General features: G+C 34.6%; 3 protein-coding genes across 4 annotated transcripts; all 3 read right to left on the reverse strand.

The window, feature by feature from the left end:
- Nucleotides 1–1,032: 1,032 nt before the first annotated feature.
- LOC110790771 (protein ACCELERATED CELL DEATH 6-like) lies at nucleotides 1,033–7,621 on the reverse strand. The gene is made up of 5 exons (XM_056831493.1): nucleotides 6,944–7,621; nucleotides 5,726–6,252; nucleotides 4,713–5,421; nucleotides 3,007–3,482; nucleotides 1,033–2,178 (listed from the first exon to the last, which is right to left on the reverse strand). Exons 1-5 carry the CDS (start codon nucleotides 7,542–7,544, stop codon nucleotides 1,483–1,485), a joined length of 3,009 nt encoding a protein of 1,002 aa, XP_056687471.1. The 5' UTR covers nucleotides 7,545–7,621; the 3' UTR covers nucleotides 1,033–1,482.
- A 7,367-nt stretch (nucleotides 7,622–14,988) lies between these two features.
- On the reverse strand, nucleotides 14,989–16,638 carry LOC110791655 (rhodanese-like domain-containing protein 10). Of its 2 annotated transcripts, none has more exons than XM_056833199.1 (2): nucleotides 16,061–16,638; nucleotides 14,989–15,228 (listed from the first exon to the last, which is right to left on the reverse strand). In XM_056833199.1, exons 1-2 carry the CDS (start codon nucleotides 16,525–16,527, stop codon nucleotides 15,021–15,023), a joined length of 675 nt encoding a protein of 224 aa, XP_056689177.1. In that variant the 5' UTR covers nucleotides 16,528–16,638; the 3' UTR covers nucleotides 14,989–15,020. The 2 variants fall into 2 exon arrangements, with proteins under 2 accessions (XP_056689177.1, XP_021852117.1); XM_021996425.2 differs by having other exon boundaries at nucleotides 14,989–15,219; nucleotides 16,061–16,634.
- Nucleotides 16,639–22,835: 6,197 nt separating this feature from the next.
- Nucleotides 22,836–24,360, reverse strand: LOC110791645 (uncharacterized). The gene is made up of 3 exons (XM_021996418.2): nucleotides 24,016–24,360; nucleotides 23,872–23,916; nucleotides 22,836–23,777 (listed from the first exon to the last, which is right to left on the reverse strand). Exons 1-3 carry the CDS (start codon nucleotides 24,269–24,271, stop codon nucleotides 23,626–23,628), a joined length of 453 nt encoding a protein of 150 aa, XP_021852110.1. The 5' UTR covers nucleotides 24,272–24,360; the 3' UTR covers nucleotides 22,836–23,625.
- Nucleotides 24,361–27,583: the final 3,223 nt, after the last annotated feature.

Consider the following 27,583-nt stretch of genomic DNA (forward strand, 5'->3'; position numbering starts at 1 on the left):
GTGAGGAGTCCACCCTTGCCACCTTCTCTTAATATGATAAAATGGAGTGAAAAAGAAATCATTCATACAAGGTTCACAACTCACCAACACATTCATACATAAGTGATGAACAATTAAGAGACACGAACAAACCAGAGCTCAAAACGACGATCTAACCGTTCAAAATGAGGCCCTATGTATCCTCAACAAGCTGGCAAAAAATCTGCACGAACCGACCGTTCAATCTCCAAAAAACGACAGTCTGATGACTGCCCTGAAAGCTACGAACTTTCTCTTCTCTTTCTCGCCTCTCCTTTTTGTGTGGGTTTAGATCTGATTTTTTTTTTTCTTACAGCTAACCTAACTCCCCTTAGGTCATAACTAAACATCAAAAAACACTCTAAGGCTTCTAAGATAAGCCAACCCATTTAGCCCCAAGTGGACTAAAAACATAACCCAGCATTTTGGCTCACAAACACAAGATAAATGACTTACTTGTACAACAAGTTGGCTGGACCCACAACAAATGGAACCTCTCAAAGTCTCAATTCTCCACCACGAGTGGTTGTCGTTCCAACGATTACTCCTCGCTATGCCAGCCATCTTCGCAATATTAGCCATCTACTAACACGGCTAATTGGTCATCATTGTTGATTCGATTAGAATCATCGATCTCTCCCTCGATATCTCTTGCGTCTACACCAGACAAAACCATGCTCAACTTCCTGCCGGCAACAACTTTGTTAGTGTAGTATCCCATCACTGTCATGGAGTTCGCTTTAGAAATCTGGATCTATTTCTTATGACGCACTCCCTTGGTAATTCGTTTGAATTTAGTGATATATATATGGAGTTTGGATTTTGGGAGATCGTTTTTTAAGGATATTTATGATGTTTATGGCATTTTAAGTTTCAGATTTTTGTATTTACCGCTTTATAAAATATAATTTCATATTTAACGTCTTAATTTTATTAAAGCATCGTTTTTGAACGCAAAAATTGAAAACATAAACGAAACACACACACACAAACAATTAAACACATATATACACTTCTGGGGTAGCGCAGAAGAAGAAGATGAAAATATAAAAACAATCGAAGTAGGGATCCTACTACACGTACACATTGTGTACAAGCTAAGGCATCTCGTACAACATGATTTTCTATTGGTTGAAATGACATATTTATTGTCTTTCATTCTCATTTTTTAGTGGATTTGATGATGTGTCAACAAATTAATGGTGGTGTACAAGAGAATCCGTTTAACAATATCAATTCTTCAAATTAAAGCATTGTTTTTGGACGCAAAAGTAGAAAACGGAAACGAAATACACACAATCAATATAATTAAAGCTTGTTGGTTCAGAAGTAATTGAGGCTGAACTTGGTCAGGAGGACCCCGTGTTCGATCCCTGCGACAACAATTAGGAGGGGACTGAACCTATCTACTCAGAACTCGCCCCAAATCCAGATTAGCCCTAATGATGAACCGGATATGAATGACTACTGGATGACTGGGAGCCTTCTAGGACGACAATCAGCAAGGCATCTAGTGTAACAACTGGTCAAGTGCTTCCAAAAAAATCCAAATACTTTAGTGCAGAAAATCGAAATAAAATCCAACATTCCCGAAACCTTTAAAATTAAACGTAGGAGTTTATGCAAAGGAACCACCAAATCAAGGAGAAAACGTTTCCTCATTAACACAAGTACCACACTGCACAACGCACAAGTGAAGATAGCCACCCATTTCAAGTCTACGATTATTGTTGCATAAACTCCAGACATAAAAGCAATAAGAGTTGCTGAAAATGATAGTTGGAGTAAACCAATACTTAGATCAACAAGTGCTGAACCCTCTTCCTCTATTTTCCCCGAGCTAGAGAACCAAAAAATGCAGGATAAAACCATGATAGCACTACACATCCCCACCACATCCGCGACCATGAACACTTGGAAAGCTATAGCCTTATGATTGTTATCGACCATAGTTTGATTTGCCAGAATTGGTAGTCCTTGATCGTTGTAACCTCCCGGGATTGTGAATGCTGCAGTGAACGTCATGGTTGCTAGTAAAACTGCTACTAGACCTAGGGTGTTCATGTACTCCTTTATATTTGAGTAAAGAACACCGTATTCACTTCTACCACTCCCAGTGACGGCTTTTGGTATTTTTGCCGATTTCAGAAAATCTTGGAACTGTAAAAAGTGAATAAAATCATGGCAAAAATGATAAAGGTCGCAACTATTTTTTAAAATTACATAAAAATATTGTTAAATACGGGTCTGGCCGCACCGGCTACCAAGAGAGAGTCCACTTAATAAGAACATTGGAAGTTCCACCTTAAAACCATATGGCAATAAGGGGAGTAGCCCTTAATTGACCTTATTAAATATTAAGTGATTGGCTTTCTCCTCTTTTATCAATGTGAGACTCTCACACGTGATGTTTCATGGGTTAGATCTTAACACTTCCCTTCACGTGTAAGGTCCTTTTTTCAATATGCTTCACATGTGATGATTCATAGGTTAGGGTGTCTTTATCAAATATACTTCCCCCGTTTCTTAAATATCGCACCATTTGATATTCTACACTATTCAGTATTCACACTACGACTTTGACCATTTCTTGTGATTCATACGGTAATTTCAGCTAAGTTATAAGTTTTAACTCGATCTCTTTCAGTTAGTATTGCCAAGCATAGCCTTAATCTCATCCCTCATAAATCTCCCTCACAAAATTATAGAAAAACAATGCCTATTATCAAAATTGCAATTCTACACAGAAACGTACTTTAAATCAGTGTACTATCTCCGTTCTTAAATATTACGAGTAGTAACTAGTAATGTTTTGACTTTTCAACTCGTTTCAACTCAATATTTAAAAGTAAATATCTCCAAATACGTATGTTAGAAAAATATAAAAATTTGATATTCTTAAACTACCCATTAATACGAACAAAATAAGATCTCACATGAATATTTGTTGAAATACGTATTGAAAAAAATTTAAAAGAGGATACTTACCCAGCGAGGACGGTTGTTTACTGTGGCTAGCAATCCCGAAATTGATTTACCCGAATGGTTGGTTCTATGGTAAATATGTCTGTTTTCATTATTCCTCATGCGTTCCATCAAAAACCTGGCAGAAGAAAGATTTCTTTTCTCTAAAGCAACATGTAATGGCATGTTTCCATTGTCGTCACCAAGTGTCAAGAAATGCCTCATTTGTGGTATTGTAGTATTAGTGAACAATTGAGCCGTATCATCGACGGGAGGTCGCAATGATATCAAGTGAAATATACCTCTACCCAATTTAGCGTCCAATTGTTTTAGTGATTGAGGACAGTAATTTATTATTCTTCTTGCAAACCTCAGATGATGAATACTAACTGCCATCAACAAAGGAGTGTAACCTTCCATATCGTATAAATAGACTGATGTGGTATCTCTTTCGAGTAAAAAGTCCATCATAGCATTTTCTTCTTGTTCGATCCCTGGATCTGTACATTGGGAGAAAAAGAATTAACAATACGTACTCGATCGATGAAGTATTTTCGGATATTTGATATGTGTGGCAACACATATATCAGAGTAAAAGACAAATAGTTAAAAAACAAAATGGAGAAAAACAAAGTACCATTCAATTTCTTTTTTGTCTGTTTTCTATTTTGGCTTTTGCTATGATATGCATTTGCAAGCACATATCTCATATTCGAAAATACTTCCTGGTATTCGATCATTATTAGCAATTACGGAGTACTAGCTACCTCCATTTCAAAATGATCTTTACACGTTTTATTTTAGTATGAAGTATATTTCATAATGTTCTTTGAACTTTGCTTTATTATATTTTTGGACATTAAAATTTACTACCTTACTTTCTTACCCCATTATATCTACAATTTTCCATTCATTTTTTTTTCTTACACCTACCCACATTTTTGCACATTTCTCTCATTTTATCCATATTTTATTACATTCAACTAACATTTTTACTTTTGACTTAATATTTGTGCAAATAGTAATCGTAAACATCTTTATGCAAACAGAGGTAGACACATACTGTTGGATATAATAGTGAGAATTTATGGTCGAAAGTTTTAACTGTTGGATCATTTTTCAAAGCGTAAAGACCTTAGTGAAACGGAGGTGACATTTCTACTTTTGTTTTAATATTTTGCAAATATTAACCGCAAACAACTGCAACGGAGATAGTATATTCTCCCTCCAATCCTTAATGTTATTCCCATTTGGAATATTGTCACTATTCACAATGGAAAAGAATCTTTTAAATCATGCTCAATATATAAGAAAAAACATAGTCATGTGAGGTCTTGTTTGATTAGTCTCATCTAGTACTTTAACAATATGAAAATTTTATAATTTATATGACACGTAAATAAAGATAATAACGATGTAAAATGTGCATTGGAAAGTGTGGAAAAGAAAATTTGGAAGAAACATTTAGGAATAGAGGGAATACTCCATCTGTATTTATTTAAGGGAACACTTGTCTTTTCTGGCCGTATTTATTTAAGAGATACACTTGCCATTTTTAGTAACTTATCAACCCCACCATCTAATTAAATAATCTATCTACACCCCACTCTCACCCCCCACCTCCTAAAATGACATGGTCCCCATTTGTTTTACCCATTCAATTCTTTTTCTTAATACCCGTGCCCGATCAAGTATATCTCTTAAATAAATACGTATGGAGTATTAATTACCTTCATTCTGGCCCTCGGGCCGCTCCCGCCTACGCATATTGTTCGCACATAGGACATGAAGAGCAGTGTGGTTGCGTTTGTTGACATCAAGTATGTTTGCATCTAAGTCTACTATTAAGAACCTTGCAAATGCAAACCTTCCATACTTAATAGCCTCGTGAAGGATGGTGTTACCAAGTCTACTTTTAGTTTTCCATGCAGGTAGAGGAAATTGCATTCTTTGGGCTTGTATATCGTCTCTGAGATGACGCCTTATGAACGTATAGGGCGTCTCACCAACATGACCAGGCAGTGCCAGAGCAGGCTTCAGCAAACGACGACTCATTGCAAGATGAAGAGGTGTCTGGCCTTTGTGGTTTGTTTGACATGATAGGATCGGGAACCTCCTTAGAGCTTCGACAATGAATAATTCCTGAGGTGACGGATGCTCATCCGGCCGACTACCAAAAGCATAAGTGTAGTCGGTTGGGCATTCCTCCACTGCTACATGAACAATGTTGCTACCATCTGGTAGTCGCGATAGAAAATCATCTCCGACTATGTTTTCCTGGATCTGCATGAGTCTTACTGTTAAGGCTTGCCAGCCCTGGGCGTGCCAGCCCTGGGCGTGCCAGCCCGGGGCTTGCTGGTCCTGTATATGAAATGCTTGACCATAGAACTCCCTCCTCATAATCGATCCGTAATCAGTTGAATTTTTCATGTTATCCTTCTGCAAAAGATCGAGTTATACAATCACAATTAATTGCCTAAATGGACCGCAATTTGGATTTTACATTTGAGCGCACAGTGCTCATTGTGCGTGCACCCTGATGAATATTCATTGAGAATCTAATGAACATGAAAAATGATTTCAATGTACATGTACATATGTTTTTTGTGTATGAAGAATATGTTCTTTGTTTTTGAACTATATGTTCATTTAAAAACATGGTGCACAGTAAAGGTGTACGTTTTTGAACTATATGTTCGTTTAAAAACATGATGTACAAAATTAAGGGTGTAGGTTTGCATACCACTTTGTCAAAGAAGGTGCCTGGATTCGACTGAATTATCGTTGCAGGCGAATCGCCGACGTCATTTTCAATAAGAAAGTTGGCATTGCATTCCATCAGGGCTTTCACCATACAGTAATCGTTGTTCGTTACCGCAGTATGCAGTGGTGTATTTCCGTCATTGTCTTGTTGATCCATTAAAGCAGTAATTGACGGTGTACTCAGTAGAAAATCTCTTGCCACTAAGAAAGTCGGCAATCTTATATGGTGCAATATATTCTTACCTGTATCATCACATATCTCAACAGATTCTGGACAACGGTTTATAATGGTGTTGACAGCTTGTATATTAGAACTGAGTACTGCTCTAAGTAGAGGGGTCTTTCCATTGTTATCTCTTAAGCAGCATACTTGTATGTTTTGGTCTAATAACAGTGTTATCAATGGGTGTGACTCATCTTCATAAAGGTTATTCCAATTAGCATAGTTGCATGATGCCCCTAAGCCATTGAATTTGTTTATCATGTCTTCCATTGACACTCTTGAACCTATATACACAAACACAATTGTTAGATCATATAATAAAATATACTCTTTCCATCCCAAAATTATAGTCATGTATTCCAAATCGAGCGTCCATAATTTTAGTCTTGTTTCCTTATTTAAACATAAAATAATTTGAACCGATCTGATATGATATTAACTTATTTTTTCGGATCTGATATGAACGAATCTGATCTGAAATGATAACTAAACTGAACTGATCTGATCTAAAATAATCTAAAATGATCTGAACTGATTTTTCATAATTAAGATTTATATAAAAACTTCAATTAATTATTTACATTAAATTATTTACAAATAAAATAAACTTTATTCAAATTTATATTATTTTTATTATAAATTACAATTTATTTATTTTACTTTAGTCATTATTTAACAATTCCATATATTACATAGACTTAGACGTGATCTGGATAGATTAGTTCTTATTTGGACATGATCTAGAAATATTGATTCTGAGTTGGACATGATACGGATATAATGGTTCTAACCTAGACATTATTTGGACATACCGGTTAAGATCAGGACGAATAAGTTCTAATCTGGACATAATCTATATATATCGATTCTGATCTTGAAATTATCTATACAGATTGGTTCTGATTTGGATCATCCAAAATAAAAAACGGATGAAAAATAATTAAAGATATTTTGATCATTTGATCAATGACGCACCTGTGTTGTTATACTTAACAGCTAGATGGAGTGGAGTTTCATTTCTGACATTAGTAACAGTGGCCATAGCGGGACCAACCCCAATCAAGTAAGCCGCAACTTGGATAGACTTGCCTCCATTCATGAGTGCCACATGAAGCGGGGTGTTACCTTGGAGATTTTGAATACTCCAGGGTGCCTGAGCCGGTGCCGGTGCTTGTTCCTGTGCCTGAGCGTGAGCCGGTACCAGTGCCGGTGCCGGTGCCGGTTCCTGAGCCGGTGCTGGTGCCTGTGCTTGAGCCGGTACCAGTGCCATTGCCGGTGCCTGAGCCGCAACATTGACAAGCCTCTCAGCTATGAGTTGTGTGTGTTGTTTGGCAGCGAAATGGACAGGAGTATCGCCATCCAAATTTGGCGCACAAATCATGAGCGTTCTTTCATCGGCAGCTGGGAATCTTTCGAAAACCCAGTTGATGATATTAAGGTGCCCATGTTTTGCTGCAATATGTATGATGTTATTTCCGTGTCTCGTCAACTCACGGAGGTCGTCATCGGCTACGTTTTCCAACTCGAGTAATCCTACCTCTCCTCTCACTGCCGCCTCGTAGATATCCTGCCTCATCACCCTAATAGGTTCTATTTTTTATTTTATTTTTTGTTATGTCAGCCAATAAATAACACTAGTATTTGTTTTGTGAAGTTGCAAGTTTTGCACACTGATGTTCAGTTTGCTAATTGGGTTTATATATGCGATGCATGGGTATTCGCAATCCATAATGTGGACCATATTGTACAGTAACCATAATGTACCTTAAAAACACTATTACATAATTAAAAGAACATTTAGTTATGTGAAAAGAGCATAAAATTAAATATATTTCGTACTTCATTCGTTCTCATTTACATGACACAATTAGTTTTTTTACACTATTCACACAAGCTCCTTTGACTTTCTTTTGTGATTCATCATAATAAATATGTTTCAAATATCAATTTTTTATAATTTTTTCTTATCCACAATGGAAGATATTATTAACATTTGAAATCGTGCATGGGAGAACGTGCCTAAATAATTATGGCATTTAAAAAAAGAACAGAGAAAGGATTTTTTTATTAATACGGAATAATATTTAATAAATAGTGAAATAATATCTTATTTTTTTTAATAACAAAAGAGTGAAATATAATATCGCATGTTATTTTATCTTAGTGTCATGTTCTTTTGCTTATGCACCTATGTTCTTTTGGTTTACCATGGTCTATAGTCCACAGATTGGTGGAGTATTAGCTATTCCGTAAATCCGTGAAATTTATTAGGCGCACCATACACCCAAGGCCCAAGGATATTTTTAGGTGTAATGGTGATCTCTATCGTATTTTCTCCTCTCATGTAAGGAGAAGATGTGGAGAAAGCACGATACACCTGAGTGCATTTAATATGTACTAATAAGTCTTAAGATATTTTTTATATTATTTTTTTTAACATACAATTTTTTTTTTTTGAAGGGAATAGGAAAATTATCATTAAATAGATCGCCATACGACATCTACAACAATAATTAGCCTTAAATAACATATAATCTAAAACATCAATATGAAAATTTTCATCCAATTTACTAGTATGCACGCTTCGGAACCGCTTCTTTGATATGGTAGTATTCCAACCATATATAATCGACTTTCGATAACTCAATATATTTAATGCCTGATGTTCGCAATTGAAGACCTTCATCTTGACGTTCTTGATCTTCAACCAGTAATACTCTTCCCTAATACACATAGATCTACGAAATAACCTAAAAAAAAAAAATTTCCTTGAAGGAATAGAAAAGCCCTGTTTTTCAAGGGAGAAAAGGTCCTCGCACAAGGAGGAAGCATTATTGTAACCTAAAGACAAACACAATTAAAGGAATAAACTAACAAAATAATAAAGATTGGGGCTTTCCACCGATAGAATCGATGGAAGCCCCTTCAAAATTCACTAATGGAGGCTAGGGTTTGAGAGGGAGAGAGAGGAAGGAGGAGCGGCTTGAAATATGTATTAACATACAATTTTACAATAGTTATAATAAAATGATAATCACCGTGATTGATTAAATCTCAACCTCTCTGTATATAATTATATATGGCTAACCTCATCCATTTATTTCATTGATTTTAAATATATATATATATATATAATCTGTATAAATCAATTATATAATAAAAGTTAAAATAAATAAAGTTTACAACCTAGAAATCAACTGGATCTTAATCTAAAAATCTATGCACGATAAGTCTTGGACTCAAATCCCCTTCTCTCGTTTGGAGTTTGCTTCGTACGTCTTTTTCACTCATATAATATTTTTTTTTTGGTGTACCATCCGGTTCACCCTTAGGGCTAATTCGGATTCGGGGCGAGTTCTGAGTGGATAGGTTCCATTCCCCTCCCAATTGTTGTTGCGGGGGATCGAACACAGGTCCTCCCTACCAAGTTCAGCCTCAATCACCACTGAACCAACAGTCAATTGGTAACTCATATAATATATTTTAATCAAGTAGGATTTGTCTAATAAAAAGCTTGTTTGCAATGCAATTATTGCAAACCAAAAACAATTTTAAAAGACCAAAAGAATTTTGATACAACCTAGGATGGAACACTTTTTCACCATTACGCGGTGTGGTGTACCACTACGTTTACTCTTTGTTCAGGAGACGACCCTGATCTCAGCACTCCAACACATTGATTTTTTTAAAAAATTATTATGCAAAATGTAATTTATTCAGTATGATTAGTGAGAACAACGTGCGGTACAGCGGTAGTGCATACCAAATATTATTTTTTTATTAATTTCATACCAATTGTATATTGGTGTAGTGGTGATTGGGGCTGAATTTAGTAGAGAGAACTACGTGTTCGATCCTCTCAGCAATAATTGGGAGAAAACTGAATCTATCCATTTAAAACACGCCCCGTGTTCGAATTAGCCCTAAGGTTGAAGCCGGTGATTACACTAAAAAAACAAAAGTTTTTGTAATACTCTCTCGGTTTTAACATTTTCCTTTTTTTTATAGGCTTTATTTGCGTAATAATAATAAAATGAAAGTAAATCTCTATTTGTCAATACTAATTAAATATAGTTGAAATTGAAAATGTGGTAAGTGAAACTGATAAGGTGTTAAAATAGATAAAGTACCTAATTACATGAATTGTTTGGTATAATTAGATTTGGTTGACTAGCTGAAATTGAGTTGAAACTGATAAAGTAACACTTAAAAAGTAACACGTAAAACTGATCAAATAGTTATTTGTAACTTGTTTGGAAGAATTTATTTCTTAAGTACCTGGATTTTTTAGTATTTTCAGTTGATATTCTATATATTTCAACATCTAGAAATATGTTCTTTGTAAGAATAATTCCATTACCAATAAAATAAAATGTACGGAGTATGATTTTTGAAATATTACTTCTTCTTTTTTGACATATGCTTAATCATACATAAAAAAAAAAAGGCTTTACACTACACAAGACCTTTATAGACCTTTACATGAGCTACGTTAACAACATGAGCATTAGTTGCTCTTACATCAAAAATTTGAAATGAAAAACTTGAAATATTACTAAGGTTATTTGAAATCTAATGTCACAAGTAAGACGGAATATTCTAGGTAAGTTTAGCGTTAATAGAAGTAGAAAGGCAAGGACGGTCACCTTGGATGGGAGGACCATATATAAAAGGTTCAGATTTCTTTCACTACCTAGGATCTATAATTCAAAGGGGGGGTTTGATGGAGCTGTCGCTCGTAGAATTAAATCAGGTTGGTTGAAGTGGAATATTGATAATGTGTTTATATGTGATTCAAGCATGCTCTATATAATGAAGGAAAGCTACATCGTACGACAATTAGACCTAAATTATTATATGGTACACAATGTTGTGTTGTGAAACAATATCACATACTCGCATTCGTAAGAAGATCAATGTGACAGATATGTGTATGTTGTGTTGGATGGATGACCATACAAGAAATGATCGATTAATCTGAGTCATGAGGTGTTTTTTTGGGTGAAATATCTGAGGCATGAGGTGATTAAGAAGAAAGTGGAGATTACTCTCAATGACCGAGAACAAGATGGGGGATTTAAATTTGACTAAAGTGGTTTAGGCCGTGTAAAACAGACGCCAAATGATGTGCTAGTTAGAATGATGCAATTGAGGGGTAGGGGAAGACCAAAGAAAACATGGTCGGAAGAGAGTGATTGAGGGTGATATGAGTTTATTGGGGATTTATGAAAATATGGCGTTAGATAGGGCAGAGTACGTGGAGGGAGATAATACACGCTAACGACTTAACATAACTTCTTTTCCATCACTTTTTTGTTCATTTAATTTGCAAACTTCTCTCATTTTCCTATTTTTACTTTTATTATTTCTCAAAACATAGGTTTGCCTGTTCTTTAGACTGTCTTATCTTGTTTCAGTGTTATTTCTTTTTCGTGCCTCGTGTTTGTTCTCTTTGACATAACCTTTTATTTCTCTTAATTCACGTTCCGTAGACGACTCCTAATAACGCTTCATATTAGTCAACTTCCAATCTTCCATCATTGTAGTTGGCGTTGTTGTGTGAAAATGGCCAAAGACCACTATCTTTCATTGATGACTGGAATAAATTTTTTGGCATGCGACTTTGTTTTAATATACTCCGTACATAGTTTTTTTTTTTGACACTAGTTACCTATTTTATTTTGACGATTTATGTTTTGTACACAAGTAAAAGTATAGTGGACATGCTTGATCTTGTTAGAATTGTTTCGGTTAAATTTTTTATAACTTTTGAAGGTTGATAACTAAAAATATTAATGATTAAAATAAAATTTCGTTAGAAGCCATGAGTATATTATTTATAATTGTCTAATGAAGCTCCATAATTATTAAACCAAGATAAAGATCGAGCCATCACGTACGGAGTACATTATTGTTTGTTATTGAACCACTAATTAGCAGTCGCTTTCCAACAAAAAAGGCATAAAAACATAAATAAAACTTTAACCCCATCATGAACCTCTTTTGATAACCTTACTTACACGTTCATACCACTTTAAGGCCTTTTTCTCTTTGATCTATTGAATTTTATTTTCAGATCCTATAAATTCAGATAAATTTAAATACTTTGTCCGTTTTCGGAAATATCGTACCATTTATTTTTATATTATTTACACTAGTTTGACCATTTATTATGATTCGTACGTAAGAAAATTTTAGTCATGTGTATCATGTTAGATTCATATCGATATATATTTTCTAAATATTAATTTTTTATAATTTTTACTTGCACTCGATTTGAGATATTAAGAGTCAAAGTAATGGTTAGAGGAGTAAAGGTCAACCATGGTACGATATTTTCGGAACGGATGAAGTATATAAGTTCATAAGTTAAATAAGGTCCTCTAAAGTCCTATAAGTTTCAATAAGGTTTTACAAGTTCTAATAAGGTCTTATAAGTTGCGTTAAGTCACCAGTAAGGTCTTATAAATTCTAATAAGGTCCTATAAGTTCTAATAAGGTCCTATAAGTTTTAATTAATAAAATATGTAATATTATGATTATTTGTGTTGTTGTATTAAACTATTAAATAAATCACAATTATGTTATTATATTAAAATAATTTGTGGTTACTAACTGAAGTTAATAATTGTCAATGATATGTAAGTATTAATTAATACGGTATTATTAATTATTATCATATAAATATAAGGGAAAAACTTAACGAACACTTTTAAAATTACGTGCACATCACAAATCAATAGACGATCTTTTTGGCCAAAAAAATCCTTCACTCCATGCATAAGAAAAAGGGGAAGCTGTGGGGGTTTTTTTTTTTTTTTTTTTTGGTGTTAGCACCCGGTTCACCCTTAGGGCTAATCCGGATTTGGAGAGAGTTCTGGGTGGATAGGTTCCAGTCCCCTCTCAATTGTTGTTGCGGGAAATCGAACACGGATTCTCCCTATCAAATTGAACATCAATCACCATTACACCAACAAGCAATTGGTAAGTTGCGGGTTGTTTGGCTTAAAATAGACTATGTACGGTAGAAAGTCCCTCCCCTTTCACTCACTCCCTAAGGTAGGGCAAAAATTAAATGTTGAAAAGAGTCATCTCACTTTCTCTCCTAATACCTCCGGTGAAATGAAGGCCCTTATTGTCCTCTATGGCCCTATGGGCTCTAGCCCACAAGTTTTTGTTTTGGTGCAAAACTAAAGTCCCTACCCAAAAAGCCTCTACTAGGTTAAGGAAAATGGGCTCTACTAGGATATTGTCCTCTATGGGCCCTAGCCCACAAGTTTTTGATTTGGTGCAGAACCAAAGTCCTACACAAAAAGCCTCAACTAGGTTGAGGTGTCCACCTATATAATCTCTATTCTCAACTTCCCATATGGGATAGCTAAAATCTTAGGTACCTTCTTTGTTCTGTTGTTCCCATCAAACATATGTTTTGACAAGAACGGGGTGAATGAGCTTAAATCCACAATGTCTTACTTTCAACAATGGATAATATAATACTTACTCTGTTCATTTTTACTCGCAACGTTTGTCACTTTCACGCATGCCAATGCATAACATTGATCATTAATATCTTTAATTCTCTTTAATAAAAAATTATAAAAAGTTAATATTTTGAAAATACACATACGAATCTAACAAAATCCCACATGACTATGTTTTATCTTACGTATAAATCACTAACAATGGTCAAAGTATAATATGTGAATAGTGTAGAAATCACAAACGTTGCAAGTATGTGAATGCAGGAATCTGTTTATGTCGCTCTCTCCACAGGACCACACTTAATCTTGGACTGATATTTCATGGATGGGTATCTTTCTTCATCCTTCTTTACTACAAGCTTTCTTTGAAGCTAAATGGGAAGACTTATTATCAATACACTGGTTCATGGCATGTATATGCAATCTTATCCATGAACTCTTGGTTTTGGAGTGTTGTTTTCCATGGCAGGTACAGTCATTTGATTTCTACTTTATCTTCCATACCCAAGGCTCGAACAGTCGAATCCCAGACCTTAATCACTCATGCCAACCTCAATTGGTTTTTGCATCTAAATATAGTAACTCACATATTATTCTTGATAAACTGAAATGGCACGATTTATACTCCATGTCTCTGTTATCTTCAGTAATGTAAAATGTAATGCAATTAAATTTTCCGCAGGCCTAAACATGACAGTAATGGTTGTAATAGATACAATCCAGCTCCTTTTCTGGGCATCAACATCACAGTATGATTCCTTGCAAAAAACGTGTAAATTTCATTCATTCTTTGTCAATTCGTCTGATATTCCTCCAAATTTTATGCATGAGGGTATTTACTGATAACTACTATCAGTCTGAAATGCTTATTGCTAGCTAACAAAGCTAATTTAGTGCAGAGTTGCAGACTTCAGCTTTAGCGGATTTAGGTACTACATTTTGTGGATATTTACTCAGGTTACTAGGTTAGTCTTATGCTACTTATTTTGGTTATACATAAGTAGGGGTGTTCATCGGTCCAAACCCAGACCGGACTAGAACGAAGACCGAAAATTTGATAATTCAAGACTAGAAGACCGACAGATTATGCTTGGACCAAACCCGGATCGGACCGGAAAAATTGGTCCAAAACCCATACCGGATCGGTTTGGATCGGTTGTAGACCTATTTCTTTATATTTTTTATTTTTCTAAAAATTATGGTAAAAAAGAAAATATATATATAAAAAAAATCAATTGTTTAAAAGCCATTTTAGAAGTTAAATAAAATTATGTCACAATATAGTAATATTTACAACATATTAAAGGAGAGAATTATATTTTTAAATAGTTTATATTTTATTTTATTAAGGAAAAATCGGTTCGGGAACCAAATCGGACCGGACCGAAGACCGGAAATTGATATTTCTCGATCCGGAGACCGGACCGATTGATTGCGCTCGGTCCGGTCCGGTCCGGTCCGGACCAATTTTTGCACACCCCTATACATTAGTGTAAAATCATGCAAGAAAATTAAAATATGCAGAAGTTAGAAGCAGAGTGAATTAAGACTAATATATCAAACTCATTAACTCAATCAGAAGTTCCAGCTGCTTGTAAGAGTGTAAGCAATTTAAGAAAGTAATAAGATACACCGCCAATTGTGGCATATTGCAACTTTTCATCTCCTTCAACCGGAAAATCACCATCTTTAGTTCGATTAAATCCTCCAACCAACCATCCCAAGTTCTTGTACCCTGCTTCATGCAGCTTTGAAACCGCCACTATAGACCTGTTTTCACTTAACAGAATCAGGTACATTTATATGAGTCAGTCTAGAATAGACCTAGTTAGTGGACAGGGTAACCCAATGGATATAGGATTGGGGTCAAGTTAATTAATATAGTTTTATTGCGCATAACTCTTACTGAACAGGGACTTTATTGGACGGGTCATTAAAGGGTAAACTTATACCGCAATAATTTTGAAAACTAAAATAGTAATTAACGATACAAAAAATTATGTGTATAGATTCGTATTCACTTGTACTTGCACACGACTCTTTTTTTTCATTTTTCATTGCTCGTTTATTGACCCACCCACAACTACCCGCTTTGACCCGCCTATTATCGACCCGTTAAAAATGACCATTTCATTACTCAACCCGCTTTTGACCCGCACCGACCCTGACCCGACCCGCATGATAACCGAGTCTAGTCTAGAACAATAATATGAGAAAAGATAAAATTGTGCATAAATGGATCATCAACATGCTATAGTTTATTGGGGGCTTTTATTGGACATGTCATTGTAGGGTCAAACATATACTGCAATAATTTTAAAAACTATAATAGTAACGATACAAAAAAGTATGTGTATAGCTTCGTATTCACTTGTACTTACACACATACAAGATTTTTTTTTTTCTTTTTTCATTGCTCGTTTATTGACCCGCCCATTAACGACTTGCTATTGACCTTCGACACACTCATTACCGACCCGCTAAAAGTAGCCCTTTATTTTTACCCAACCCACTTTTGACCCGCATTGACCCTGAACCAACCCGCATGATAACCAGGTCTAGTCTAGCTAGAACAATAATATGAGAATTGAAAAAGATCAAAACTCTTTACCTTAGCCCCTCACCACATGCTACAAGAACCATGGTATCCTTATCAGGAACAATCCCTTCAACTTGTGAAGCAAACTCAGAATTAATAGTAGTGAACTTCTGACCCGTCCATAACCCAATGTACCCCAAATGAACCCATTTCTTTAGGAAAGTAACAAGGGATTCATCTGTGTCTTTGATAAAGAGAGGAACATGTAGCGACCCGGACACTCGGGCTTTCTCTCGTTCCCATTCGGGCCTCACATCGAGGAGCTTCAGCCCGTCGGATTTCAGCCCAATGGAAGCTTCTTTTGGAGGGATTGCTTTGACAGTTCCAGATTCTATCAGTTGTTTTCCTGATGTACCTCCTCCTATGGCTGCATATATTGGTAAATTGAAGCTTTTTTGAGGGGTATAGGTGTATAATTTGGTGTGTTTTTTGTCTAGTTTGAGGGTTAATGACTGGAAATTTAGATGAATTGTTGCCATTTTCTCTGAATTAAGCTCAATGCTATGATACTAATTCAGTAATTCATAGCCCCCTTATCTAAACTAATCCCAAGGGGCTTGAGCTCTAGCTTGGACCACTCTTTTATTTTTGTACTGCATTAGTGCATTATTTGATGACTTGCTGTTATGGGTCCATGCATGGTCCACGATAAAGATGGTTGTGGGGCGGGTTTCGGGCCGAGCCATAGGCTTAAGCAGGTTGGGTCCAAGCTAGGCCCACCTTGTATAGGATCGGGTCGGACCGGGGTGAAAAAGTTCAGAACATGACCCAGACCTACGTGTTGTCGAATCGGACCGGATAGGGCCATCGTGTCTAAGCCTAATTTACTAAATTTAGCGTGTCTTGTCGTGATTTTTTCAAAAAAAGTGCGGCCTAGACCCAGCACACGGCCCATGATTGCATGCTTGTGTTGGGCCGTACGTCAGTCCTTGGGCCAGGCCGGGCCGCAACCGTCTTTAGATATATATGACTCCACGAGCAATTTATACCACAATTTAAAATCAATGTCAAAATGTATGTTTTAGAATTGTTTATTTTGTTATTTTATTACTCGTAAATGTCTTGTCATAGGACTATTATTTTGAAATTGAGGTAAACAATCATCACTCTATGAAAAACCGTGAAAGTACGATTTTTCGTAATAAAATTTTATGATGTAGGATGGAGGGAATACTTGGTAAGATAAATTTACCAACATCAACATCGTATATTCAAGACATCTGTTTAGACTTTAGACTTTAGAGTGATAAATTCATGACAATGGTTGTAGGAAATTTTGTTGTTAATGTTGTCATGATCTTATCAAGTTCATTGCAAAATGCAAATTACTTTAAGGGGAAAAAAGATCATTGCAATGGACCATAGGCTAGAAGTTGGTGGCCGGCCCATGTTTAAGGGTAGGGATTAATGGACACTTTTTGCCATTTTAAATTGTAAATATTGCGGAGTAAGAAGGGTAAGGTAGTAAATTGTTTTGTCCAAAAATAAAATAAAACAAAGTGTAAATAACATTATGAAACAGACTAAAACAAAAAGTGTAAAGATCATTTTGAAATGGAGGTAATACATTACTAGGGTAGAAATTAATACGAGTTCAGTTTTACCTAATGCTTGAGTAATGAGAAGAATGATGAAGTATTTGGCTCAGACAGACTACCAAAAAAACATAACGTTATTTTCGTAATAAATATAAATAAAAATATTGTGAGGGGAGTACGGGAGTAATGAGTATATTGGTATATTTACCCTTTTGATATTCTTCTTCGAAACAAATCGTGCAAACATTTTTCTTGACGTAAATAATACTTCCTCCATTTTTTTATAATTGCACCGTTTTCCTTTTTCGGAAGTTGCATATTAATTGCACCATTTTCTTTTTTGGTAAGTTTATCCACATAAAATGACATTTCTATCCTTATCATCATTTGTTAAATCACATTTGTACTTAGATCACATGGTATATTTGTCATTTATCATCTTTTAACCCCCATTCTTAAATCTTGTGCCCAACTCAAATGGTGCAATAATAAAAAAAAATGGAGGAAGTATAGGCCAATTTGGAATTATATTTTACCAAAATTGAAGAAACAATGGAGCAAATGAACACCTATTGAAAGATGAGGTATCCTATGATATTGATGGTCCACTCGTGAGGAAATAATCCCACTATGGCACTATCTAGAGTAACAACAATTGAGGGACCAATCTACTCACTACAAACTATCAATTCCTCATATATAGTTTCATTTAATTTCTAAGGTTGGTGTTTACTCTTTCGTGATATAATTGAGTATTCCATAACAAACTTTTTAACATAGAAAACGGAGAACGTGCTTCGTATGATAATTTCAGATGTACCAAAATAGTTATCTCATACGTACCTTTTATAATAGACTAATCAAGGAAGAACTACGATATAAGATCATATCATGTCCTTAATTATAATTAATAATACAAAATATAATGATCCAACTAAGTTTATTTTGAACTGAAATTGGATTTTATGCTTTTATTTGAAACCGAAAGTCAAGTCGATCAAGAATAGCAGAATCTGATAAATCGGTCCCCTTACTAGTGTGTCTTCTTTCTCTTGATGGAATATAACAATGCCCGAGCTCCAGCACTAAGCAAGTAAACTACCCTCGACTGGAGATTCGCGCACCTCGATTGGACGGCCGTCCGTCCCAGCTAGCCCATTCGACGAAGCAATCTTGGACCCTCTTGGTTGTGCTGTGCTACTAAATAAAATTCCGAAGTACAGTTTGAAGGATCTCATTTAGTACGACGATGTAAATGTAATACTTCAAACTATGATGGTATCTTAGATGACCGAAAATTGAACTAATCCAATTTGATAAAGCTACACACCTTTAGCAGATAGACAACGAACAAGTGCAACAAATTAAAGCAAAAAGCATTTACAGAGAGCAATCAGATCATACCAGATCATAATAGACCAGGCCAAAAAAGTAGATAAATCAGACCAGACCAGGTGAAGAGAACAAGGCCTAATATGTTTGCGCGTAATTTTAGGAATATTTGTGTAAATTACATGAAAATGAATGAATTAATGGTGATATTTTTATTGTTTATGCGAGAAAAATAAATAAAGAATTGGGATAAAATGTGGCAAAAACCTGAGAGGAACAATAAAGAATTAGTGATCATTTACCAAAAAAATAAAGTATTGTGAGTATTCAGAAACGCATAGAGTATAATTTTATATATAAGAATTCAAAAGAACGTTACTTCGTAAGACTTTCCATTATTAATCCAAGCAATTAAGAAGGGTAAATCTGTAAGCTACGAAGTACGGAGTATTTGATTCGGTCCTCTAATAGTTTACGTAAAAACTAGAAAGTCATCAAACGTTTCTGAAATTGTAAGAGAACAATTCTTGCAATCTATTTGAATCAGTCATTGTAGAAATAAAGAATTGATGCATGTTCCAAGTTCCAACTTACCAGTAGTTGCATGTCAGACTGTCACTCCACAACAAGTAAATTTCACAAGTAATTTTACACCCTAGTTTTTACTACAGTCCTTCTATAGTTCTATAATCTATTGATAAACAATGTCACAATTTGTTGTCACAAGTGGGCATTTAGCCTTAGACTAAATTTAACGTGTTTTGTCGTACCGGGTCGAGTCGTGCCGTGCCGTGCCTTGTTGAGCATTTCTACCGCTCGAATCCACAAGGCTTGATCCATGTCAGCCTACCCGATATACCCAATAAGTATCAAATGTAATAATAGTAGAGAAAGTAGCACGCAATGATAGATACTAGCTTGCAGCAAGATGCATGAATCAATAAAGACATATCATATAGTTTCATGTAAGTTGCCTTATACGGAACGGAACACGTTGCCCTTAGCATCGAGAAAATGTAAACACGTGACACTGCGCTAATCTATCCTGAATCAACAAGATATGAATATAAGTACGTAACAATTCAAAAAAACCGCACAGTGCTACCGAATACGCCCTTAAAACACCCGATTCTACACCGGAAAGGTGAGAGTTAAAGTCGAGAGTACTGTTTAAGCTAACGGGGAATAGAAAAACAAGTAGTGGGCGTTGGCCGTTGGGCAATTTCTTGTAATGTACTGTACTACTCCGTGAGTAACAGACACAAATCTTCATAAAATCATAAAAAACACCTTTTAATGGGAATTTACCATTTTTTTAACAGTAAAAGTCGTTATATTGTCGTGGCCACGGAGGAGTATTGAACTATTAATCAGCCATATTAACTTCCACAAATTATTATTAAATTAATCCATAAGAAGTATAAAATTGCATTTAATTAATTGACCCAGTGTGAATTACTTTGACAATTTAATGTCTAATTAAAAAAAATAAAAACAAGATTCCAAACGCTAGTTGACATTGTCCCTAATGTCTCGTACTCCCGTGGGGTGAACGGTGACAGAGCGGGTGTGACAATTAATTAAAGATTTAAAGCATATAATACTCTGATGATGTCCTCATCTCATTATATAAATGTTCAAGTTTGGTGCATTTAATGTTGCATTTGACACTTACATTGCTTTCGTATAAAGTACCCATACTGGTAAACTTAGCAGTATTATACTAGTATTAGTACTTCATAATAGGTGGTCTGATCAAAAATAAATTAAAAAGTCGGATCGGGTCGGGTTCTAGTACAAAATCATGCCCGAACATGCAAAATAAAGTCGGGTTCTAATACAAAATCATGCCCGAACATGCAAAATAGGGTCAAGCTTTTGTGCCATATAAGGTTCGGGGACGTGGTCGGATTTTGGTTTATAAACACGGTTTTAGGGTTGTCTAAATCCAGTGGCGGTGTACGTTAAGGGGTGGTTGGTGCCCTAGTGGGGCAAAAACCCCCCAGATTAAAAAAACAAAGTGATTTTATGCTCCTTTTTTAGTGGTAATTTGGTAACAACAACTTTGTATAAGACTGTCTTATCGAAAAGACCGCTTTAATTGTTTAACTAATTAGTTTCGTTGCTTAACTCATTGGTTCCATTTGCGTACGTAACTAATTAGTTCAAGTGCTAACTAATTAGTTACATTGATTAACTAATTGGTTACAGTGCTTAACTAATTGGTTATAGTGCTTAACGTATATGACATCAAAACGGTCTTTTGTATAAGACCGCTAGATAAAAGTTTATAATTTGGTAAAGAGTGATGTGAATATGACATACCTTTGTTGTGCAATCAGTATTATTTCAACTCTTAGTAAGTGCAATTTTAATTTTGTTAATTCGATATTTTTAACATTTCGTCATTTCGGCCCCTAACAAATAATTATTCACGATCAACTCCACTTTGTAATAACTTAATACAACATTTGATTGATCAAAATTTGTCGTTGGCAAGTACTCCGTAGTAAATAGTGATGTAGTATAGAGACTTTAGTAACACCAAAACGGCATGGATCATGACTCATGAGTGTATTTTATAAGCTGCAATTATATTTTAACAAAGAGTAATCTTTGACATTATCATTTTTAGAACATTTTTGTACATGTATCCATGCCTTATTTTTAAAACAAAAATTAGTACTGTGGCAAAAACAGTTGGTCCTCAAGAATCAAACATCAGTTAGTTCAAAATTTACTTTAACTTCGAATAATATTTAGAAGTTACTAGAATGAAAAAGAGCATTCTTTTTTCAGAAGAAGACAGATTTTTTTTATAATTATAATAAGAGAAAAGGATATAATCCATATATGATGCCTAAACATATATATTGATTAATTGAAGATAAGAGAATAAAAGAAAGAAAACAATGGGCCAACACCAAGTTTATGATACTCCTACAAGAAGTTGAGAAGAAAGTGGGAGTGAATTAGTGAAAGGACCCCACAAAAGCAATTAACAAGTAGAGAACTACTACAGAATAGAGATGAGTTTAGGACACTTGGGTGGCCTGGGAACTTTAGTCGCTAAGTTTTTATTATTTGACAAATGATTCACTATTATTAAAATTTTGATTGATTATTTCATCATCTATCTGTCTGTCTTTTTATTTTTATTTTTTTTAATATAGTTGTATATTGGCAATGATCAACCATCTGTCTTTTGCCTCCATTCTCTTATCTAACTGGAATATTTGGATAAGGAATAAATATAATCAATCAAGTTTTGGTTGCACATTAGGCTCATCACTCAACTCACCATAAGAAATGGTGGAAAACATTACCCATAGCAGACAGATAATCTTGTTCATTTTCCAGTATTTTGCAGTTGATGGGATTCGATCATGTGACCTCCAAGTCACAAGGGCAGTTCCTTACCAACTACGGAGTAGTTTCAAGACTAACATGTTGTGCAACTACATTTACAAACAAGTTAGAATAGTCCGTACCTAGCTTCACGAACAGTATAGCAACATAGGATTGTAGGAGTACCGGTGAATGGTGATCCTGAATCGATCATGTAGGAATAATAATTTTGACGTTGGTGAAAATCGACACTTCAAGGTCCGTTCGGTATCACTGTTAGTTTTCAATTTTGGTTTTTTGGTTTTGTAAGTCATATGATTTAGATTGAATTATGAACTAAAAAGTAGTCATACCTATTGTAATCATGTTAATTTTGAAATCTGACAACAATAAACTGGAAACTACTTTGAAATCTGACAACAAGTAGTCATACCTATTGTAATCATGTTAATTTTGAAATCTGACAACAATAAACCGGAAACTACTTTTTTGTGGTTTTCATATTTTGGTTTTAAATTTGTAAAAGACAGAAAAATGAACATAAAAAACGACACCGAACAAAGAACCAATTAATGATAAGATCAAAAGTTATACTACCACAACTACACTTCAATTACATAAAATCATCATTCACCTAACTTCAATAATACAACACTAAATGCCAATGCTACTTTGGATTAGTGCACCATCCATGATCCAACCCCATAATTGTACATTTCAAGGCTGTAACAAAATTTAAGTTTTTCACCAACTTGGTTATAATTTAATTACATTGATCACTTTCACTTTATTTTACTCTGCCCCATTTTGAGAGAGAACACCTGATTTACTTCAGAAAACCCCACCTTCTGTCCCTCAATAAATAAACAAAATTAGTACTACCACCACTATACTTAATAAAATAAATTAATAAATGCAATTTCCAGCCTGTCAGGCCCAAACTCCAACTCATTAACCGCACTCCAAGGCCACCATAGTAACGGCTCGATCCTCCCAGCTGGACTCCAACCATACTCATCCAGTCATCCCCCCCGGCGCATCTTTAATTCTTTATCTAGATTGCGCCTCCTCTCTAGCGCATTTTAGCTTTACTCAGATGAAACAAAGTTTTATTTTTTTTATTTTTTTTCTGTCGGTAGACATTATTGTGAAGAGTGGACGAATTTTATTTTGTACAGAAAATACTGATTATATACGCAGTATCAGATTACATTATGCTTCAATGTTTTTTTTTTTTCTTTTTTTTTTATTAAAAAGAACAAAAAAAATTGGAAATTAAATAAAAATCGACGAATATTTCTACCGTATTTTGTATGCGTGCCAAATATTGTTGATGAGCTCCTTTCAGACACGTTGCGACTAAAAATCGCCGAGTTTCCGATGAGAACGCGGTTTCTGAGTGTCTTCATCTTGAATATCCTCTTGCAAATTCCGCAGACTTCGTATCGCAAATACGCCGTTTCCTTTCATTTTACTCTCAGTTCGTCCAATGTCGTCAATGTCGGTCGAATCTGCGAATAAATTATAATTAACTAATTAATTTACTTCATCTTAAATGTTCAACAATAAATAAGTATTGTAATTCGAATTCATCAGTATTTTTACCGATGATTTTCTCCGGATGGTTGAACATATTAAACTCAGCCAAATCTGCAAAAGAAGACCAAAAAAACACGACGAAAATGTCAATTTCTGAAGTTTACTTGAACAATTGAAGAATGACAATGGAGATTAACCTCATAGAAGTACCTTTTGAAGAAGGATCATGAGAGGAGAGGTAAAGGATGAAGAAGCAGAGAAGAATAAGGATAGGAATAAGGTGAATGAATTTTTCCGGCTGGGAATGATATCGGAGAGGTTTTACCGGCTTGATTTCGTCATCATCGTCGCCGGAAAATGACGAAGGTGATGATTCGCGTCGTTTGAGGTCATCGGAATTTGAAGCTGCGTCGTCTTTAGCTAGTATTCCTCCTCTGCCTGGAGAACCTAACGATTGTCGCTGCATGTTTAAGAGAGAGAGTAGAGAGAGAAAGGGAATAGCTGGCGAGAGAGAGACAGTGATGCTCTCAGAGTCTCAGTCGAGGTTTTAGTTGGGGGGAGCGCATTATTTAGAGCGGAAAATCATCTGTAATTTTTACTGGAAAACTGTAAATGATTGGAATAATACTGTAATTTTTTACCAATTCATCTATTTGAAGTAAAAAAATTGCGTGTTACCTTAAAAAAAATTAAAATTGTGTTAAATTAGTTAATACTTCGTGGAGTATTATTTTTAGAAGTCTTTTTAACCAAAGCAATTTACCAATTATAAGAGATATTACATAAAATAGTTGTTATTTTTTAAAAAAATCACGGAGTACTTAAGTTTAATAATTACACGACATCTCTATTTCTATAATTAACTCTTGAGATCCCTCAAAAGAAATTGATAAGCCTGTTCATCTAAATTGTCTAATTTACCTCGACCTGGATCAATATGCAATTTTTTATAAGTTGAAAGAAAAACTTGCTTTTAAATGTCCAGTCAATCATCACTTACTACGGAGTACAATTTAATTTCTTGATTATATGCGAATCATATCGGATCCTACTATATGTACACCTAGTGTACAAGACATCTTGTACACCATGTTTTTCTATTGGTTAAAATGACATATTTATTTTCTTTAATTCTCATTTTTTAGTGGGTTTGATAATGTGTTAACAGATTAATGGTGGTGTACATGAGAATCTTGTACACTAGGTGTACATGTAGCATTTTCCAATCATATCATTCATTTCAATAGTTTCTTTTACTAGCTATAGATAATCCACTTAAGTTAAATACTTCGTGTTTACCTTTAACACCACGTGATATTTTAGGATTATAATCGTTTACATGAATTTCAAGCACGTATCAATTGATAAATGCTAGCATTGGAAACCTAAATTTTTCTACGTAGAAGAAAAAAGGAAAAAAATAAACTTATAAAAAAACAATGAAATAATTTTCCTCAAAAAAAATACTCCGTATGGCCCAAATTTATTTTACCTAGAGTGATTTCTTTTAGCAAATGGTAAATTGTAGGAGTAATTGCAAAAATCTCGGCCAAAATTAAGAAATGAAATAAGTAAAGACAGTAAAAGTAGAAATAGGGATTAGGGTGTTTGATTGGCGGGCCTAGAAGCTTGTCGTAGAAGTGAGGAATTGAAGGAGATCTTTATCTCTTTATTAGAGGCTTTTTTGTGATAAATAAAAATATTAATTTGCATATAATATGACTTTAGGTGGTGAAATGGTAGGCCCAACTTTAGCCCAACTTTAGCCCAAGTTGAGGTAAAGTCATTTCTTTTGTGGTTAGACCTGTTAAACGGGTCGGTTGGGTCGGGTTGTAAAAAATTATTTTCGGGTTCGGGTTAAATCGGGTCGGTCATTTTCGGGTTCGGGTTTACAAATGCTTGTTCAAGACCCAGAACTTTCGGGTTCGGGTCGACCCAAAGGGTTGAGAGATTTTAAAACGCGCATTATATTTTCATTAATTTAGGTGATAAATATACAAAGTATTAGCAGAAATTAACAAATTTTCCTACACAAGTTTATATTTAGTCAAATTCAACTATAAAATGACGTATAAGTATAAATAAAATCATATTACACACAACAATAGTAAAAACAACGTGCTTATTATGCTTAAATTTTCTCATAATCTCATTTTTTAGTATAAATACAATGATTTTCAATCGGTCGGGTCCAAAACGGGTTCGGTCGGGTTTTGACCCATTACTTTTTGGGTTGCTCGGGTTCGGATAAAATCGGGTTACGGGTAACAAAATCTTGTTCAGGACCCAGTATTTTTGGGTCGGGTTCGGGTCGATTTTCGGGTCGGGTCGATTTTTGACAGGTCTAGGTACAGCCCATTTTTATCCCTATGGTTACCGTTGGCTTTCGGTTTTCTTATAGGGGGTGACTAGGTGAGGTGACCGTTGTAACAGTTACAAGTGTTTGATTAGAGTGTTATTACTTTTATGTTATGTTAAGACAAATGTTGTTATCAATGGCAATTAACGTTTTACGTTTCACCATATGGTTGGAGCTCGTTTATATGGTAGAATGAAATGAAAAAACAATCTAAACCCTAATCATTGTTTTCTTGATTAGTTTGAAGATTTGAGTTAGTTTTAGGTCGGAGTTCATGATTTTGACAATGTATATTTATATACCTTTAAAATACACGAGGTTATATGTTTAATGGTTAATTCTATCTATTGAATGATCCTGGCGCGACAGATAATTCGTTGGCTTTTGTACGAAATGGTGTTAACTTAGGTTTCGTTCTATTATTTTGTCTGAACTTCTATTATTTGAACTTATCTGACCTTATCCGAGTTTAACAGAACTTATCTCAACTTATTTAAAGTAATTTATCTGGGAAAAAATAAACTTATACGTGTGTGAAAATGTCCGGAAAAAAACTTATTTTGTATGAACTTATATTATCTTAACTTGATTGAACTTATTTTATCTGATATAATTCAAAATAAGTTGAATAAAACATAGCCTTAATTATAGAAATGTGGTTTTTTTTTCCAACATGAAACCTAAATTAAAATAAAAGAACCCAATTTTTTTTCAACATTTTACGCATGATTATTTCTAAGATGCTAGCAAGCTAATAGGTTGAATTCTTAATTGCTAAGGCCATTTGTCCACCCAAAGCCTAAAGTTCATTTCAACATTTCTTATAACTTTTAATATTGATAACCCTTGAATACAAAAGTTAATTAGGATAAATTGTGGATCACGGGTTCGCTTATCACCATTGCTTGTTCGAGAAGAAATCAACTTTTGGGTATCTTGTTTGTGGATAGGGAGGAATTTGTGGCAATGGAACAACCATCAAACGTAAAATACATCCCTTTATTAAAGTTTACACCCTTTTATACAAATTTTAAAGGGAAATAATTAATAATGAAGTATGAATGTGTTTCGTGTATAGAAAACTAAGAAACTATAATGACAAAGTCATAAAGATTTTAAAGTTTCAATAGTGGATGAGCAAGTGAGAACTTACCAAATTACAGAGACATGTAAGTGATGATGTCAATTTATTTTAGATTTTTTATTTATTTTGTTTTATAGTAAAGTCAATTCACTAATATCAAGTCATAAGACTTCTAAGTTTAATTAGCACGGATTAATTGAATTTGAATGAGTTGTGTCAAGTACTACCATGCTTGATTTCATGTTCGTTTAACTTAGGTGAGTATTGGCTTTCAACTAAGCTTAAAATTTTGCAAAACTCGGTACGTTAAGGAGATTTCGGGAACGATTTATTTA

The sequence above is a fragment of the Spinacia oleracea genome, chromosome 6 (assembly GCF_020520425.1).
Source record: "Spinacia oleracea cultivar Varoflay chromosome 6, BTI_SOV_V1, whole genome shotgun sequence".
Classification (NCBI taxonomy): Eukaryota; Viridiplantae; Streptophyta; class Magnoliopsida; order Caryophyllales; family Amaranthaceae; genus Spinacia; species Spinacia oleracea.

Coding starts and splice junctions, on each gene's coding strand:
- LOC110790771 (XM_056831493.1), bottom strand. CDS start 7,544: ATGAGGCAGGATATCTACGAGGCGGCAGTGAGAGGAGAGGTAGGATTA. Junction 6,253..6,943: donor TGTTAAGTATAACAACACAG/GTGCGTCATTGA, acceptor TTGTGTATATAG/GTTCAAGAGTGTCAATGGAA. Junction 2,179..3,006: donor TAAACAACCGTCCTCGCTGG/GTAAGTATCCTC, acceptor CACTTTTTACAG/TTCCAAGATTTTCTGAAATC.
- LOC110791655 (XM_056833199.1), bottom strand. CDS start 16,527: ATGGCAACAATTCATCTAAATTTCCAGTCATTAACCCTCAAACTAGAC. Junction 15,229..16,060: donor GCATGTGGTGAGGGGCTAAG/GTAAAGAGTTTT, acceptor GATTCTGTTAAG/TGAAAACAGGTCTATAGTGG.
- LOC110791645 (XM_021996418.2), bottom strand. CDS start 24,271: ATGCAGCGACAATCGTTAGGTTCTCCAGGCAGAGGAGGAATACTAGCT. Junction 23,917..24,015: donor TCATGATCCTTCTTCAAAAG/GTACTTCTATGA, acceptor CTTCTTTTGCAG/ATTTGGCTGAGTTTAATATG. Junction 23,778..23,871: donor CCATCCGGAGAAAATCATCG/GTAAAAATACTG, acceptor ATTTATTCGCAG/ATTCGACCGACATTGACGAC.